We start from the raw sequence: 18,839 nt of genomic DNA, 5'->3' as shown, positions 1-18,839 counted from the left end.
GAATTGTGTATTGCTTTGTAATGATTTGTTGGGTCAGATTGTTGTTTGTTGTATTATTGCTTGAAATGCTGGAGAGAATATGCAAAACTAATCTAGACAGACCACTGGTCTGATTTGTATAAGGCAGCTCCTATGTTCTCTGTAAGAGCCTTCCAGTGAGCACAAGTGCTCCATTTTCTCAGTGGACAGGCTATATATTACTCATGTGTTATGGGCTGGAAAGCAAGAAGAAGAAGATACATAGAAACGGGAGCAGGCTATATATTGTCCATTTGTCATTAAGCTTATTCTGGTACATTTTGGCTTTGCATTTGGAGGGAGACCAAGAGTGAATTTCATTGGGCTGCCAAAGTATTCATGATTAACAGCAGGCACCAGTTCATTTTTATGTAAACACATTGATAGGTTTTGACAGGAAGGCTGGGGGAAAAATCTACCAAATGCAACTCATCCTTTCAAATATGCCATGGAATGATAAGCTAATTCTTCAGCACAATGCTGCATTTATTCCATATGCCAATCAACTGGTAGGAAGGAATGGCAGAACTTGCTTATACTCTCTGGATATAATAGCAGGAATTCTCTCCCTTTGTCTTAACAAGTAATCCCCATCAAAAAGATCTCTCCTAATCATATGACCAAGAAAGTGTGTGTTTTGCAATTGTGCTATTCAAGGAGAGAGTTTTACAGTGGGTGCAGAATTCAGTATTCTGATGCCCTCTGATTAGTTCAGATCACACATGGATGTCAGGGATCCTTAATGTTTTTAAACAACGGTGTTCCTTTAAAGCTTTATTTCATTGAACAGGAAATAGCAGTAGAATTCAATCCACCAACTTGTCATTCAAAGGTCTTTTGAGATTATTATTATTATTATTTTTTAAAAACCCACACTTGCTAAAAACCAGTGGTATTCATCCCTAAGCAGAGTTTTCCAGAAGAGCAGCAGTACTAAGAGAGCGTTGCTCTGTTTAGCCTAGTGGCTGAGTCGGGTAATTTTAGATTCTGGACATAATGTTTCTACAGGACCCCTGGACTCTTGAGATGACCACATGTTTTTTCTTCATGTGCCCTGCTGCACTTGGCAGTTCTCATGCTCCTTCTATTGAGTGGGGCCTGGTCTTGTGCTCCCATGCACATTTATACTGAAGCTAGCTACCTTCACTTAAAATTTAGTCAATGGGATTAAAGCTTGTGTTTTTTTCTCAATCCAACACAGACAGTCTGATATAAATGGCATTGTTAAATGCTAACCTTTCCCAACTTGGTGCCCTCCAGATATTTTGGACTAAAACTCCCATTGGTTCCAGTGAGAGCCAGTAATAAGATTTTATAGGAGTCGTAGTTCCATAACATCTGGAGGGGACCGCATTAGGCTATACAGTGGTACCTCGGGTTACATACGTTTCAGGTTACAGACTCCGCTAACCCAGAAATATTACCTCGGGTTAAGAACTTTGCTTCAGGATGAGAACAGAAATCGTGCTCTTGCAGTGCAGCAGCAGTGCAAGGCCCCATTAGTTAAAGTGGTGCTTCAGGTTAAGTGCAGCTTCAGGTTAAGAACGGACCTCTGGAACAAATTAAGTTCTTAACCTGAGGTACCACTGTACCGTCCGTGCATTTGACCAAGAAAAGTCTCCTGCCTTTTTGAAGGTAAGGGCACTTCATTCAACAAACATGAATGTAGTAGATATTTACCAATATGCTCTGCTGTCTAGGACAGCATGTTGATGGTTATCTGTGTTATAATCACATCTCTTCTAATTTTTAAAAGCCTTACAATATACAATTTAATTATACTGCAAGAAAATAGTATTTTTTGCTTTGTTCAATTATTGTGTTTTCTATCTTCTCTTAGGTTTTACTGGGACTTAATAATGCTTATCATGATGGTTGGAAATCTTGTCATTATTCCTGTTGGGATCACATTCTTCACAGAGCAGACAACCACACCGTGGATTATTTTCAATGTAGCATCAGATACTGTGTTTCTGTTGGACTTGATAATGAACTTTAGAACTGGCACTGTTAATGAGGACAGCTCTGAGATAATCCTGGACCCCAAAGTCATCAAGATGAATTATTTAAAGAGCTGGTTCGTGGTTGACTTCATCTCATCAATACCAGTGGATTATATCTTTCTCATTGTAGAAAAAGGGATGGACTCAGAAGTCTACAAGACTGCTAGAGCACTTCGTATTGTAAGGTTCACAAAAATCCTCAGTCTGCTGCGTTTATTACGGCTTTCAAGATTAATAAGATACATTCACCAGTGGGAAGAGGTAAGATTTTCCTTTTGTATATTCATCAAATGGATGCTTTTTTAAAAAAGAAAGAAAAGATCTTATGTTGAGATGTTGCAGCCAACTGAGACTTCATAGTTCTGATTAAAGTTAGGAAATGGTAGGGTTACTTGCTGGGTGCGGTGTAGCATTTTATCTTGTCCAATATTGTTTACTTTGTGCTACTTTTGATGATGTCTGAGCAGTATTATTAAAACTAAATAAAGATTCAGGATACATTTATTAAGGCTACAGGAGCAGGGTGGGTGGACTTTTCCAGAAAGGCTAAAATGAGCAGTCAGCACTATTCAGCTTGATTAGTCTGACTGGTATTTGTTTCATGTAATAATTCTACTTTCTGTAGTGGCTTGTCCATTCTTGGCGGCTGTGTGCTTTTGAACACCAGTTGCTGGAAAATGTAGGGGCGGGGGGAAGAATGCTGTTGCACTCCTTTCATCTGGTTGGCCAATGTGAGAATAGGATGCTGGACTCAAGGGCGTCAAGTTGAATAAAATATTGAAGGCAAGAGGCAAGCCCTACACATGCACCATTTGAATGGCAATACCCATCAACTGGCAGAGGGGGGCTTAAGTGTTTTATTGGAGGGGGAGAAGGGACTTTGGCCTTTAGGAGTTTACTCCTATGATTGGACTAGATGGACTACTGTTCTGATCCAGCAGGCTCTCCCTATGTTCATATTTATAATAATAGTCATTTCAAATATTACTTTAGTCATAAGCTAGTGGCAATCTTCCCATGATCCCTTTGAACTGGTCTTGTGTTTGTGTGTGTTGCGGTAGTAGCCCTAAGCCAGTGGGGAGCACAGTCCTTTCTCATTTCCTCAATCTCTTCAGTAAGAAAAGTGATGAGTGTAGTGAATTGAGGTGAGCCATTTTATTTTAACTTAAGCAGATAGAATTATGAATGTGCATTGGAGCAGAGTCATGTGCAGTTGCTTCGCTGTCCCTGTGGGGATACTGCATCCTTGAGGATACTGAGGAAGACCAGAAAATAATTTCATCAATATGTAGCCACCGTATAAAAGAAAAGAAGAACTGTGTAATGTATGTGGTCCCATGAAATGTAACTGAATTTTGACAAGCAGCTCTAATGGCAGTAAATAAGATTTGGTGAAGATCTTGAAGAAGTGAAAAATATTCGTGTCCCTTCACTAATTTGAGGTAAATGGCATTAACCAGTTTGCCATGCTGAACCCCAGCCAGCAACTTGGATCAGTTTTCTTCTCTTCTTGAGTCTCATAAATGCAGCCTAGATAATAACTACGTATGAAAAGTATGTTTCTGAATGAAAGTTGGATGAGAGGTTCAGTATGTTGTTGTTTTTTGTTTATTTCTCTATTGCTATTCCACGCTGCCTCTTTCCCTATTCCTTACATGGTTTTAATGTCTTCTTTTTTAATACATAACTTTGATCTTATGGGAGAGGAAGGGAATTTATAGGTACTATAAATAAATGATTCAAGGTTAATGCATGCTTTTGACCAATACAGACGCAAGAGGTGATATCCAACTAAGGCCCCGTCTGCACTATGTATTTAAAGTAATATCATACTATTTTATAGAGTCATGGCTTCTCACAAAGAATGATGGGAACTCTAGTTTGTTAAGTGTGCTGAGAATTAGGAGATTCCTTTTCTCCTCGGAGAGTTGCAATTGTCAGGGTTCCCTGAGAAAAAAGATTGATTGTTAAATTACTCTGAGAATTGTAGGTCTTGGAAGAGAATAAGGGTTTCCTAACTCACAGCATCCTTAATAAACTACAGTTCCCAGTACTTTTAAGGGGGAAGCCATGACTGCTTATTAAGTGGTATGGTACTGCTCTAAATGCATAGTGCAGATGGGGCCTAAGTCATACCTGAAGTTGCTCTAATACAATAATAATAATTTGATGTCATTAATTTCAGTGGATCTACTCTGTTTGCTTTGGTGATACGACTCAGTAGAGAAGTTAACTTTTCCATACAACACTTACATATGTGGTTTATTTTCCTTCTCTGCCTCATTTAATATCAAGCTGTTGACAGGGGTATTCAGGAATTCCAAGGTATTAAAAAGAGCAGCCTTGAAGCCTTTTCCCTCAGATTATTCATTAGCAAAAGGATGCAGCTGTAGCCTTCAGCATATTGAATATAAATCTGAACTGGCATAGGTAATGCCAGCCTATGTTAGCCGCTCAATCAAGCAAGTGGTTGTCAAAAGAAATGAGAGCAAAAGACATGTAAAATAAGATGCTGTGGATAATTTGGCAGGACTTATAAGTACTGATTTTACAAATTAGCACAAGGATGCTCTTATATATTAACATTATGAAGGACTAAATGTACTATAGAATAACAAACAATGATGAATTAAGGAATACATAAATGGGTACCGCTTGATCTGTCTGTTGATAGATATAACTTTCATTCTCATAAACAAGACTCTTAATCTCAGGCTCATGGGTTCAAGTCACACTTCGAGCAAAATATGCCTGCAGTGCAGAGGGGTTGGACTAGATGACCCTTTTGGTTCCTTCCAACTATACAATTCTACGATTCTTGAAATCCTGTGGGGGTTTGATACGAGGGGAAATCAGTAATAGGTAATATTCCCCATCATTTTCTTGAGGCCAATGCTCCTTTGTATATTTCCCCTTCTCTGTTGAGATCCTTTTTATTATTTAATTGATGCATACTTTCAGTTTGAGAAACTATTAACACAAGGTGTCTGTTTACTCTACTGTCTGTTTATGGCTGAATTCACTATGAACGCTTCCCTTGTTCTCTTAGAATGGCAATGGTGCTCACCTGAAAGATGCCAGAACTGAGTTCTGGTTGAAAAAAAGAAGCCCTAGTAATAACCAAATGTCACACATGCCCTGTATTTTAGCAATAAAAATGAAAACAAAAGGGATTTACATTTTGTTCCCCATCCAAAAAACAAAACAAACAAACAAATCACAATGATTTGTTTGTCTGTTTGTTCTTCTTGTTAGATTTCTGTTACTTATCCACATACCTATTACAGTAGTACCTCGGCTTAAGTACAGTGGTGCCCCGCAAGACGAATGCCTCGCAAGACGAAAAACTCGCTAGACGAAAGGGTTTTCCATTTTTTGAGTCGTTCCGCAAGACGAATTTCCCTATGGGCTTGCTTCGCAAGACGAAACGTCTTGCGAGTTCTTGCAAGTTTGTTTCCTTTTTCTTAAAGCCACTAAGCCGTTAATAGCCGCTAAGCCACTAAGTCGCTAATAGCCGTGCTTCGCAAGATGAAAAAACCGCAAGACGAAGAGACTCGCGGAACGGATTCATTTCGTCTTGCGAGGCACCACTGTACTTAATTCGTTCCGGAGGTCTGTTCTTAACCTGAAACTGTTCTTAACCTGAAGACCACTTTAGCTAATGGGGCCCCCTGCTGCCGCCGCACTGCCGGAGCACGATTTCTGTTCTCATTCTGAAGCAAAGTTCTTAACCCAAGGTATTATTTCTGGGTTAGGCGTGTCTGTAACCTGAAGTGTATGTAACCTGAAGCGTATGTAACCCGAGGTACCACGGTATTGTTCTGACATCCCAGTGTCCCTTCGGTTCTCCTGCTTTCTGATTCTGCCAAGAGTTCTGGAATATTTTTTTTTATGTTAGCAGCGGAATAGATGCTGCACATGCACCCAGCAAAAAGTTCTTGAAAATTAATGTACAGATAAAGGTGCAGTTGCAAAGTTCTGCCGAAGTTTTGCTCCCTGTGGGTTGGTGCTGTTTTTGGTGTTCTGTGTTGGCTCCAGCAATCGTTAATCAGCAGCACAGCTCTGCCTGAACACAGTGTATATAATGTATCTGAAATACTTTTTTTTTTTGCCCTATATGTCTATTTTACCATTATGGAACACACAACATTATTTGGCAATGTGCAGCTGATGAATCTGCTCAGAAAAAATACACATAATTAGTCCCTCAGTTAAAATCCCATATGGGTAAGAACTCTGGGGGTGCATGAGAAATCCTCATGTTCTTGTAAAGCCTGACAATTTAAAAGGGAAAAGGACACATTTTAAATGCCATCTGAAATGCTAAATAGCACTGGCTGACCTTTCACACAAGAAACGTAAGACACTGCCATGTACCAAGTCAGAATTTTGGTCCATCCACCTCAGTTATGTCTACTCTGGCTGGCAGTGCCTTTCCACAGTTTCAGACAAGAGTCTCCCCCAGTGCTGCTTAGAGATACTGGGGACTGAGCCATGTCGCTCTGCCAGATAGGACTTGATTTTGGCTTGTATCGTTAAGGTTGGTGTTTTTTTTTTATTGAATTTTCACTGAGATATTGTTAGCAGTCTTGAATATTTCTGGTAACAATATTTTCCATTACTACTTAGAGATACCGGGGATTGAATCTGGGGCCTTTTTGCATGCAAAGCAGATGCTCTGTCATTGAATGATGGCAATTTTATCTTGAACTTCTCCTAATTTACTGAATCAGGACAAATTACCTCCAGGTTTTCTGATTACCTCCAGGTTTTCTGCTAATAATCATTTGGAATACCTCAGTTAATTTAATAACAACAACCACCACCAACATCACAGCAACAACAACCACTACAACAATGATTACTGAAATATCTAAGTGTTTCTTGGTTTGCGGAGCCACATATTTTTCTTTGGGCCTGTTGAGAAAGTCAGTGTTTGAAACTGGTTGAGATCCAGTAGATTGAGCATCCACCATTCAGATAGGATGAAGATGATCTTTATACATGGTTCATGTGCCTTGAGTAATAGAGTTTGGCCTGTTTTTGGATGCAGTTGCACTCACCCAGAAGGTTCAGGTGCCCAGAAGGTTCAGGTTCATAGTCCAAACATTTAGAATGTTGCCACATGTTTTAATCTGGTTTTAGTTTATTGTTAACTGTTTTTGGATGTTTTGGATAGTTTCTTTTTTTTTGCTGATAATTTCAAATTGTGTTGGGGTTTTATTGCAATCAAGCAGTATACAAATCTTGTGAAATGAAATGAAATCCTGGAGGTGCTATTGGAGCCTTTATTTTCAAGAACCTGCTATCTAAGATTGGTGTGCCAGCTCTGACCGTAAGGGGACCAGTTATGCATCGCCACAAAAGAGGGCCTGAATTTGCATAAAGTGTGCATATGGTAATTTATATATAAATTCAAATTTTAAATTACTATAATTGAAATTTAAATAAGATATATCTCACTGGTAGTGGGGAAGGCACAAGGTGTTTTGTGCCTGCTCAGTTTTCCTGATCTTGGACTGGACAGCTCTCAAATAAAGCATGTCTTCAGGGCATCTTGAATCATAGAGTCGTAGAGCTGGAAGGGATCTTAAGGATCATCTAGTTCAACCCTCTGCAGTGCAGAAATACGCAGCTGTCCCTGATGGTGATCAAACCTGCTACCTTGCTGTTTTCAGCACCACACTCTAACCACCTGGGTTATCCAGCTGATGGCTCACCACCCTCAACTCTCAATCCATTTCCAGCCTCAATTCAAGGTGCCAGTTTTGGCCTATAAAGCCCTCTCATAGGATGGGGCTGGGTTGCCTACAAGACTGCCTTCTCCCACACAAACCTGTCTAGCTACTGAGGTGCTCCTCAGCAGAGGTGCCAACTTGTGAGGAACATGGGGAGGGGCAATGTTGCATGTGCAATGTTGCATGTGCAATGTCCTGACATCGCTTCAGGATGTCAGAGGAGCCAGGGGTGGAGCCAAATCCAGTTGTAGCACAGATTCAGTGGCCAGTGGCTCCTCCTGCTGTTGCGGAGGCAGGAAGAGGAGGAGAAGGAGCTGGCCACTAAAGTCATGCTGCGCTTGGGTCTGTACTTGGCCCGGATTTCCCCCCAAAATTTGGGGGGCTCAAAGGGTTGGGTCCCCAGCAGTTAGCGCCTCTGTTGCTTCTCCTTTGAGCTGCTCTACCAACTCAGGTCAGGTGATTGCTGTCCTTTCCATTGTGCTGTCTCATTCTACAGTGCTGAAGGCTCACCTGACACTGAGATTCATGTATTTCTGATGTTGAGTGAAGACTCTTTGATTTGTCTACTTCTTGTGTTGTTTTTTAAACGTGGAGTACTTTTTTTAAGGCTCTTTGTGGCTCTTGGCTTTTCTCGCTGCTAACATAAAAGTTATCAAATCTCATAGGTTTTTACATGAAGAAAAGTGCAGAAACACATTTAAACAAATGAGCACTATTTTATATCACCAGGCTGCTGATCAGAATGAAATGCAGATGTGCCGAGGAAGGCCTGTGTTGTGTAAATGCTGATGCCCATGGGATGTTTCTGTTTTTTTGAGTGCAGTTTTTTTTAACTGAAACACATCCAGAGGTTTTTCACTTCAAGAAAGCCGGGGTGTGTGTGTGTGTGTGCCATTTTGGAATTCGGTAAAGGGATTTCAAGATGCACGTCACAGTTGAAAAGTTGACTCTGTGATATAGAAATGCACTGTTTGGACCTCAGTTTTAGAGCATTTCTTGTGGTTTCATTGAATTGTCCATTTTCAGGGGACCATGCATTTGTTGTTGTTGTTATTTATTGAATTTCTATCCCTCCCGTCTTCCTAAAGGAGCTGAGGGCAGCTAGCAACGAAGCAGAACAAACACCAAAGTTCAAAATAAAACCTATTGTACAGCATATAAAAACAATAAAGGACATTAACAAACATTTTAAAAAGCTACATGCCCTCACAACTAATTATTTCAAGGTTGCTAGGAACAGAATCTTTCAACCATCAGATGCCTGGGTGAATTGGAATGTTTTTAAATCCCACCTGGAAGTCCATGATGAGAGAGACAGGTGCGCTTCACCACTTGCCACCTGCTTGATGAAGGGAAAGCAGAGCCAGAGCATCTCCAACAGATGGCTGCCCAGCCTCTGCCTGAAGACCTCCCAGGAAGGAGAGACCACCACTCCTCTTGATAATTGATTCTATTGTTGAACTGCTCTTACCGTCAAGAAGTGAATCAAAATTTATCCCCCAGTAACTCAGGAGATCTAGTCCTGCAGTTGGGAGCAGCAGGGGAAAAAGTTCTTCTGCTTTATCCTTAACCAGATAAGGGAGTTCTTTGAGGAATAATGACAACTTGCCTGAAACATAGTGTAGCGCATGGAGATTCCCATGGCTGCTGCCTGATTATGCTGAACCCACAAAGTTTGTTCAGTTCAGGTGTAGGTTTCTGTCGGGTTAGCTGAAGCAGTCCCACAAGTTGCAGTTTGCCACAAATTGTATTTTATTTTAGTTGCCATGTGAGCCTAAAAATATTACAATCCTTTGCAGGTTTCAGCCTACCAGTTGAGAATGGTGGTTCACAGGTTAGAGCACATGTGTTCAAGATGTATAACATTTATTTAATATATTACAAAAGTATCAAGGTGATTGTGATAAATCAATATGTATAAATTGAAGAGACCACAAGTATATTTGTAAATTTGCTTCGGTATTGTCGATATTTTATAGGTTTTCTATGTGTAGATACAATTAAAACATTTATTTAAAAATAAAAATAAAAAACACTGTATATGAGCAGCAGTTGCAATCTCTCCCCCTTTTAACACATTCACATAAATTGAGCAGTTGGGGTTCACCGAATGCTCTGATTTGTGTGTGCTGCATCTGTGTTTATATAAGCTTGTTAAGCTTGAGGATATGGAGAGGTCAAACAATTTGGTGTGAGATCTGACACGGAGTGTCACTCCCCCAGATTTCTGTCTAGACTTCCATCCTGATCCTCAGCAGTTTCCTGTAATCTTGAAACCACAAATCTTTTCACAAGCAATCTTGACAGTATCTTATTGCTGTTCTGTTCTCAGAATAAATATGGCTTACCCAATATAAGTAACACTTCAAAATACAAAATTGCACCTCAGCCACTAACCCCTATGACAAGCTGTGGCCTGATGGAAACAGAAATAGGAGTGTTGCTTTCTCCTGAAATATGTACTTAGCAATCAAAACAGTAGGCTGCATATCAAAGGCAGTATCATCAAATAGCATGAAGGGCAAATAACAATGGAGCATTAAGTGATAGGGCTTGAAATAGATAAAAACACAAGCACTGCATTTCTGGACCAGTGCAATATTGATGTAGTCCAGGGATATCCAATGTGGGGCACTTCACATGTTGGGTTCCAGCTCAAATTAGTTAGATTCTGATTTCTTTTGGCCCATAGATCCATATTTCTCCCCCAGCCCTAACTGTATGTAATGCAAAGTATTCACTGTAAGCATGTTGGTTTCCTTGCCCAAAATGATGTGTATTATTTTCACAGCAGTTTTGAGTACAGAAGCATTGACAAATAAGTATGCTGCTTCTCATCCTTATCCAAAAAGATAACAATAGAAACAATATCATATTCCAAGGACATGGGAGTGGGCGTTTTGCATCATTGCATCATTTGCACTGATGCCCTTCATCAATCACCAGTGCTACACAGAACAGGTGAGAGCAGCAGACTGTTCAGATGTCAGAGTGAAGAGATCCTCTGCTCCCTCAGATATGCCCATCAAATATACACCAGTATAGAGGAAGCCTAGGCAGATACAGCCCACTGAATTAGGGCAATTCTGAACCCAGAAAGATAAGAAAATCCTTTCTGGATTTTGTGTTCCAGCATTTTGTTCTCACTGTGGTCAACGAGATGCCTATGGGAAGTCTACCAGCAGGACACAAGCATAATAGAACTCTCTGTCCTTTATATTGGAGGATAGGGGGTGGCTGTGATACATATTTATATACAGTATAAGCATACAGAATCTGTGGAGGGAGGGATAATATTAGGAATGGATAGTCACCTGCTTATTCAGATATGGAACTATAAAATGACAGAAGAAATGCAAATATCTGAAGTGCTGGAATTGTTTTGATGTAAGTACAATAAATAGATGGAGAGAATCCATCCAAGGCTATAATATAGAGTTTATATGAGTGATTCTGGTAGGGGGAAGGACAATATTTGACTTAATGCACTGGTGTGTTTATTTAAAAACATGAGTTGTAAGTCCTCTGTGAATACATTGCTCTATCAAGCCATTCAGATATTGATCAGGTGGTTAAATTTAGCTCATAAAGATTAGTTCCTTATGGGCTCAAACCTTAACTTTTCTTGCACATGAATAAATCCATCAACCTTACCAGTGGCTCACTTAGCACACTGATTAGATATGCTTGCATAATTGACTTATCCATTTTTCCATATTTCAGTGAAGCTTTTCTCTACAGAGTTAATTCACATTAAGCAGAGGACGCAAGAAGGGAAAGGCAAAATAAATGTGTTTCTTGATTTATTTAGCCAATACCATTTAAGGTTAAACTTCAGTAAAATTACATGACATGTAGTTTTGTTAATTATTTCACCTGCTCTGTGTACTCAGATATGCAGAAAGAGCAATGGAGTGCAGAGGAGACAAGAAAGCAAAACAGGATTTTCTTTTTACTGCAACTGATTTGGACTGGTGATGCAGCTGATGTGAATTCTAAATGTCCAAAGAGAGACATGGACACCCAGCGTCAACGAACGAGCCCTTGAGCCCACAAAGGCCTTTGGGGATGGGCTTTGGCAACAATAGTGTGGATAAAGGGTGATAGTTCACTTAGAAATAAGCCCCACTGTGCAAAATGGGACCCATTTAAATTAATGGGCGTGACTAACTTGGGTCCATTAATTTCAGTGAGTCTGCTCGGAGTATAAGTTAGTTGGATGTAACCTAGCATTCATAGGATTATAGTCAGAGGTATTTGCAATGTTTCCACCCTGTTTTTTTGAACTTCCTCTGCAGGGAATCTTGCCAAGGTTCTTCTTCATTTGGTTTTAGAAAACAGCTGAACACATTTTCCTTTAGTTGAAACTTGATATTAATCTGGGTGTTCTATAACCTGCACTAATTCAAATGTTGGAAACTGCTCTGATTTTGAAGAGGGCAGGTTGAAATACTTTGAATGAATAAACTGAGTATTTTTCTGTTCACAAATGGAACTTCTTTTCTGAAACCACAGAGCACATCAGGTCAAACCTTTTACATTAAGGAAACCTTTGTGTCGATCTCCAAACAAAATAGAGTTGCAAATAGTAATTATCTTGATATTAGTCACATTATTATTCAGAACTAGTTACACAACTGTACAAAAACAAGATCTTGAATTCTGCTCTCTGTAGGTCCTCCGAATGTTCTATAGGCATTCCCTGTAGAAACCACTAGGATATTATTATTGTTTAATTGTATGACAGTATTGGATAATACTTTGAACTGGAATTGTTCATCAGTTCCACTCCATTTCCCACTTTTACCTCGTTGCTTAGCTGTTTTGGGTTCTGCGAAACCTGCAAGAGGTGTTTGGAAAGTTCATACCTTAGAAAGAACTCTGCGTACCAATTCCATTAGAAACAATACTGTACTATTATAGGTTGTGGTTGACATTTCTTAAATTAGGGAGATGACTGGCATGCTGTGCACAAACTCACATTGACAACGGCAAATTCCCCAATATCTGACAACCATCACTATGGATAAATGGTGTAAATTTGGTGCTTTAAGGGAAAAGTGCACAATTGTGGTGAAACCTTGAGCTGTGCTTCCACACTAAAGCTGAAATATGTGTGGTTAATTCAGTTAAATCTATTGACTACTATATTTTGTTACGTTTAGACATTTGCTATGTAGGTCCAAGCTATGGTTCATTCTAACTGCAGAGATGCTTCGGTACTCTCCAGTCAGCTGTTTGCATGCTGCAAAATATGCCAGCAGACATTAATTTTGCAGCATCCTTCTGCCACCCAACCTTCCTTCCTTTCCTCGATTTGTCAGATACATCTTGGAAAACAGAAAGTCTCTTCTCAATGCTTAAAGGCAAGAGTTGTGAAATGTCAGTGCTAATGTTGAACATGCTGCTGAATTTGTTGCTCAGGGTCTTCTGATCCCTTTTCCAGGGCTGAAAATACAAAGCAAGATTGGTTTTCAATGACAATGTCTTTCTTGACTAGCGTAATAAAATATATGCTTACAAGACATCTTCTCGTTTTGACTTTGAGGAAAGGTGACCCATAGTCATTTAGAAAGCTTTTCTGTATGCGTGTTTAATATTTGTTGAAAGATACTGGATTGTTGGGCACTGTATATCTGATGAAAATGACAAAATGAGTGCCTGTCATATTCGCACACAAACCAACACACACATAACTTGCTCAGTTGTACCTGCAAGAGTACAACCTGTTCACCATGAGCAGGGCGATGCTTACTAGGGGCTTCGGCAGATGAATAAATTCGCCGGTCCTGTTTATTGAGCATTCATCCTGACTTGCTTTCACAGAGGTTACACTATGCCCAATCTTTGCTAAGTATTCGTTCTGATTTAACTGTGGGGTGGTTATACGGCAATTAGCATTAATCCTTGTTGCCCTACTGCCAACAGGTAAGCAGTTTCTTGTTCCAACTGAGTTTCATGTGGGAGACTTTTGCAGAGCTGTCTGGATAGGCCAAAGATTAAACTGTGATTTTTTTCTCATGAGCTCTGATGCTGAGCTGCAGCCTTTTCCCAGTGTCACAAAGGAACAAGGTGCAATGTCATGCGTAGGAGTCAAAAATCTTTCCTTTATTGCAACTTCTATTTTGAGTCAGATTTGAATCCTAGGAACAATGGACTGGAGCTGTTTTGAGGAAAATGTGCATTCTAATCTGTCTGCCACGGTTAATGAGGATAAGAAAGACAAACTTACATAGAATCATCCATACCATTTAGGCTCTTGAAAAGGACTTGGTACTGTTTCACCTCCATTCAGGGCATTAATTCAATTTCAAGATGTTACAATAAAAAATATTTACCGGTATTGAAAATAATCCTGGATGGAACTCCCCCCCCTCCAATAGCAATCTTAACAACAACAAAAAAATCCAATAGATGAACTTTTATTATCTAGACCAGTGTTTCCCAAAGTGGACTCTATGATGCCCTTGGGTGTGTGTGCTGGAATGTTCCAGGGGGGTTGTAGTAGCCTCGGGTGCAATTGGGGGGCATTGAATAAAAATAAGGGGTCAGTGGAAGCAGAAAAGAAGAAGAGAAGATTGAGAAAATATTGAAATTGTTGTTTAATGATGCTTACTGATGTAACACAGAGTTAAAGTTGTAGTGATTACTTTATTTTCCAAATAAACACACAAAATGCAAGTTATAATCAGTGGTCAAGTCTGCTGATAGATATTAATAAGGTTGATTTCCAGGGAGGCTCTGAGTAAATTTTATTTTTCTGGAAAGAGGACAGTAGGCCAAATAAATTTGGGAACCTCTGATTTAAACAATAAGAAAACTATTAAAAAGTTATTTTCCTTGTTAGTTGGTTATTGGGGGGGTTAAATCATTTTGATTCCCCCTGCATGCAAAGACAGGCTCCAGTGGATTGAGTGTATGAGACAAATAGTGGGTCTAATGGTGAGGAAGTGTGCTGGTCCCATGGGTTACCCAAGAGGCGAGGTCCAAGTCCAGTCCGTGGTCAAAGGTGCAACGTGGAGGCAGTCAGTAGCTGAAGCTGGGTGCAGGGCAGGGAGTCGGGTGAAGTCAGGAACAGGCATGCAAGCAGGGAGCCAGGGCGGGTCAGGAGCTCTGGCAGCAAAGCAGGACAGGGTTCAGGCAGTAACTAGCAACAAACAATGTCGCTCCCACAACTTGGGACTGGGGCTGGCCGGCTTTTATCTGTCCCAAGGTATATGGCGGCCCTGATCTTATGGTGACTCACCTCTCCTGACCTGGAGGCGAGCACTCCTCCTACGGGAACTTAGTTCCCTCCGCCTCTCTGCCCTGAGCCTCTGCAACTCAGGAGATGCTGGAGGGTTATCGGACCCAGAGGCAACCTCCTCTTCCCCTGACGGGGCTGAGAGTGGAGCACCTGCAGGCAATGGGTCCTCCATCCCCTCAGAAGCCAGAGCACACTCAGCTGAAGCGTGCATCTGAGGACCCAGCACAGGTGAGGACCCTTCAGGCTCATGCCCCAGCCCTGGCTCAGCTGGTTCTGGAGGCGGGGAATCCTGTGCAGGCTGGGATCCCTCAGGTTCAGCATCCAAGTGCGAATCCCAGGCCATCACAGGAAGGCAGTTTCTGCATGTGCTGCAGAAAGAAGTGAAGGGCGGGTGAAGCATATCAACCTGGGAGGGTAGCCTATCTAGGTGGAGGAAAACTCTGATCCTAAACCTCCACTGCCTTGCTGGATATCTTCGGGAGAAGAAAAGACCAAGGAGTAAAGCCTACACAAATTTGGAGTGGAGTCCCTAAGACGGCTGGATGGCACCTTGTGTGCCTCTTTCCAGCAACACTTGTAGCCAAGCTGGTGCCAAACGTATTTCTCTGCCTTCCTTTGGACCACATCATCGAGGCCAAGAAGGGGTTCTTGTCATCTGGACAGCCCTGGACCTCCATACATACTGCCCAGGCTTGTGCCCCGGAGAAAACACTTTGGTGCTGCTAACACAGTGGTTTGACTTCACCCCTAAAAGGTGCACGCCATTGTCTCTTGAGACAGATGGATACCAGCAACTGTTTCAGTGCTAACATTGTTTTGATTGATTGATTTGCTTCTTATTGTACTCTTGTCTTTTGGCCTTTGTTGTATTTGCTTTGAGAGTCTCGTTGAGACTGTTCTGCATATGTGGGAGATGTGTGGCGGCCATTTGGAGGTGCAGAATTGAAGCATGGATGGAATCTGTTGCTTCTGTCAGCATGAAAAGAGAGCAGCTGCACGTGCTTTACAGGAAAAAGACTATTTAATCGTATGCAAGGATTGTAGGAACTGAAACCTCCCTTCCTCAATCACTGTGACCCTTTCTTGAACTGGCTGCAGGACCACATGGGGAAACAAGACAAGAGGGATCTGATGATGGAAAGCTTGCTCTCATTTCATTGACTCATTCCCTCTTCACGACGAGGGTGAAGTTCAACTTATGAGGGTTTCAAAAAGTGAATTGAATCAAGTCAAAGGGAGTTTGACCTTGCTAGTTTCTAACTCCCTGAGAGTTTCCACAAATATTACAGTGAAAACATGGAAAGCAGCTATTCAGGCCACTTCAGCAGTCTCTCAAGCAACATAGAAGTCACAACTGTGAGAGCAGCATGATGTAGCACAGATTTTTGGCAACATGGTCCTTCCAGATGTTGTTTGACTCCCAGCTCTCATCAGCCTCAACCACCATGGGCAACGGTCAGGGCTGATAACAGTAGTAGTCCAACCAGGGATGTAGTGTGGGGAGTGCCAAGGGGGCCATGGTCCGGGGTGCACAATTTTTGAGGGGCGCAAACCAAGCACCGTCATGCAGGTTCTCCCAGTGTGGCCTAGCCCAGTGCTCCTCTCCACCCACCAAGAGCTGCATCAGCCAGCTGGGCTCCCCCAGCCAGTCTAGAGTTAATGGGCTGCAGTTATAGGAAATTATTGCTCAGCTGAACTTTGTGAAAAATAACTTGATGGCAAGTAAGAGCAGTTGGCCGATGGAACCAATTACTTAGTGGGGAGGTGGGCTCTCCCTCACTATTGCTCATCAAAGAAGATAAACAGCCATTTGTTGGGTGGTTATAGGTTTTACTTTGCAGAGAACAGTCCTCTATTTGAAGGACTGTCTGGTCTAAGTTTGGTTTAAAGGTAAAAATGAAGAAGAAGGGAGATCTAGAGGGCTCTTGAAGTTGCCCATCAACAGTCAGCACCCAGACTGCAGACTGAGGAGGAATAGATTGTCAGCTGGTCACAGTCTTCCCTGCTGTGGTGAGATGCATTTCTGTTTAAATTATAGTAATCATTTCTAATTTTGCTTCTCTCTTCCCTACTCATAGGCACACTAACATTATCATATGCAAATTTTATGTGTAATTGGTGGTTTTTGTGTGTGTGTTTTATGTGTGATGATGATGCACTCTGTCATTTTGGCGATGCATCAGTGGCTGGCCATTGCTCTACCTTTGGATTTCCTGTTTTGAGCAGGGAGTTGGACTTCATGGTCAACATGCCCCTCCTCCCACAATTCTATCATTCTATGTGCATGAGAATGGAAAATCATATACTGTACATATATATATATTTGCAGTCTCTGAACGATGTATCTTCCATTAAATGTATATCTGTATAGGTTTTTGAACTGCCCTTCGTAAATTGATTTAAGTGGACACAGAACAACTTTAATAACTGATTTTCTGGAAGTGCCTGCGACAGTTAAAGCAACTCATTGCCTCATCTCAGATTTCTGTCTGTGTTTGGAATGGAGAAAAGGCCCGAAATGCTCCAAGTGACAGCAGCTTTTCTGTCCACGCTAAATTTGGTGAGCATGGATTCTCTATAATAGGCCATTTCAGGAACAGCTAAAAGCATCACAGTGCCTGGAACAATTATGATGCTGTTAGAGCTTTCCACATTTCAATCACTACTTCTGCTGCTTAATGGTGTTCTCATTTGGATAGCCAGATATTACCACTGGTCTTTGCTCGGAATATAGCACACAGGGAAACTCTTCAAAATGTTACATTAAAAGAGAACCTGCTGCCAATTTCCCCACCCCACCCGGTTTGCTGATTCAGAGCCTCTTGGCATTGGTGATTCAGGCATGGCACAGGAATAAGCATGTACATATGGTTCTGTAACAGACAGAGGGGGTTATTGTGAGTTTCTTAGGATAGGCAAGTCTTCATTTCGTGCCTTCACTTTCTTGTCCTTACTGCTACTGAGTATGTAAGAAGAGTCTCTTTCTTTCTTTCTTTCTTTCTTTCTTTCTTTCTTCTTCTTTCTTTCTGTTCTCTCTCTCTCTTTTCTCTCTCTCCTTCCTTCTCTCTCTCTCTCTCTCTCACCCATGCAAAGAAAATTTGGTGTGTATCATTTCAGAAAATGGAGGGAATCTTCTGTGAGGAAAATAGCAAAAAGTATATATTAAGAAAAAATTACCACTCCCAGTATCTTTGCCAAATCAATGTTGCCAATTGTAAAAGTCATTGCTACAAAAACTCTGTGCTGCTTCAGCCACATCATTTGAATGTCTAACAACCATCTCCTCAAGAAGGTATTTTAAGGAGAACTTGCAAATGGAAAAAGGCCTCGAGGTGATCAGCATAACAGAGATGGATAATCTTTGAAGCAACAGGACTTCGTTGTTCCTTTGGAAATTTATCCATGTATCTCTTATGCTAATCTCCTCAAGTCTTTTTCTGTTATCCTTAGAATATGTTCAGGAGGAGCTGGAGATGATTATTAGGCATTCAAATGATGTGGCTTGGCTATAGCTTACAAGAAAGAGCTGGGATAAAGCTAAGATAATTTGAACATTTTGAAGAGAAATGCAAAGTGCGCTAATGCAGTTGGATATTTTGTCAAAGCTACCTAACACTTGCACTTTAATCTGTTCAATTTATAGTAGAACATTTTGGGCAAGACTTGGACTTATCCTAATGACTTCAACAGGATCTAGTTGAATAATAATGTGCCACGGCCATAACTTTTGGTAGCAAAATACTGTGGTGATTATGTTTTATTGACCACTGAGCTTTCTGCTGGCTGAGTACCGGTAAGTGGAATATAAATGAATATCCTTTATCACAAATGTAA

The 18,839-nt window shown here is 41.0% G+C and overlaps 1 protein-coding gene across 2 annotated transcripts in view; it reads left to right on the top strand.

Moving 5' to 3' along the window:
• The window catches only part of HCN1 (hyperpolarization activated cyclic nucleotide gated potassium channel 1), a 180,189-nt gene that overhangs the window by 27,448 nt on the left and 133,902 nt on the right, over positions 1 to 18,839 (top strand). For both annotated transcript variants that reach the window (XR_008332695.1, XM_053408051.1), the window contains exon 2: positions 1,859 to 2,282. Coding sequence is in view for 1 of the 2 variants with exons in the window: in XM_053408051.1 (XP_053264026.1) it covers positions 1,859 to 2,282 (424 nt within the window). In the remaining variant the exon portion in view is untranslated. The remainder of the gene's footprint in view (positions 1 to 1,858; positions 2,283 to 18,839) is intronic.

This window comes from Podarcis raffonei, chromosome 11 (genome assembly GCF_027172205.1).
Source record: "Podarcis raffonei isolate rPodRaf1 chromosome 11, rPodRaf1.pri, whole genome shotgun sequence".
NCBI classification, from domain to species: domain Eukaryota; kingdom Metazoa; phylum Chordata; class Lepidosauria; order Squamata; family Lacertidae; genus Podarcis; species Podarcis raffonei.
This window is presented reverse-complemented; position numbering and strand designations above follow the sequence as displayed.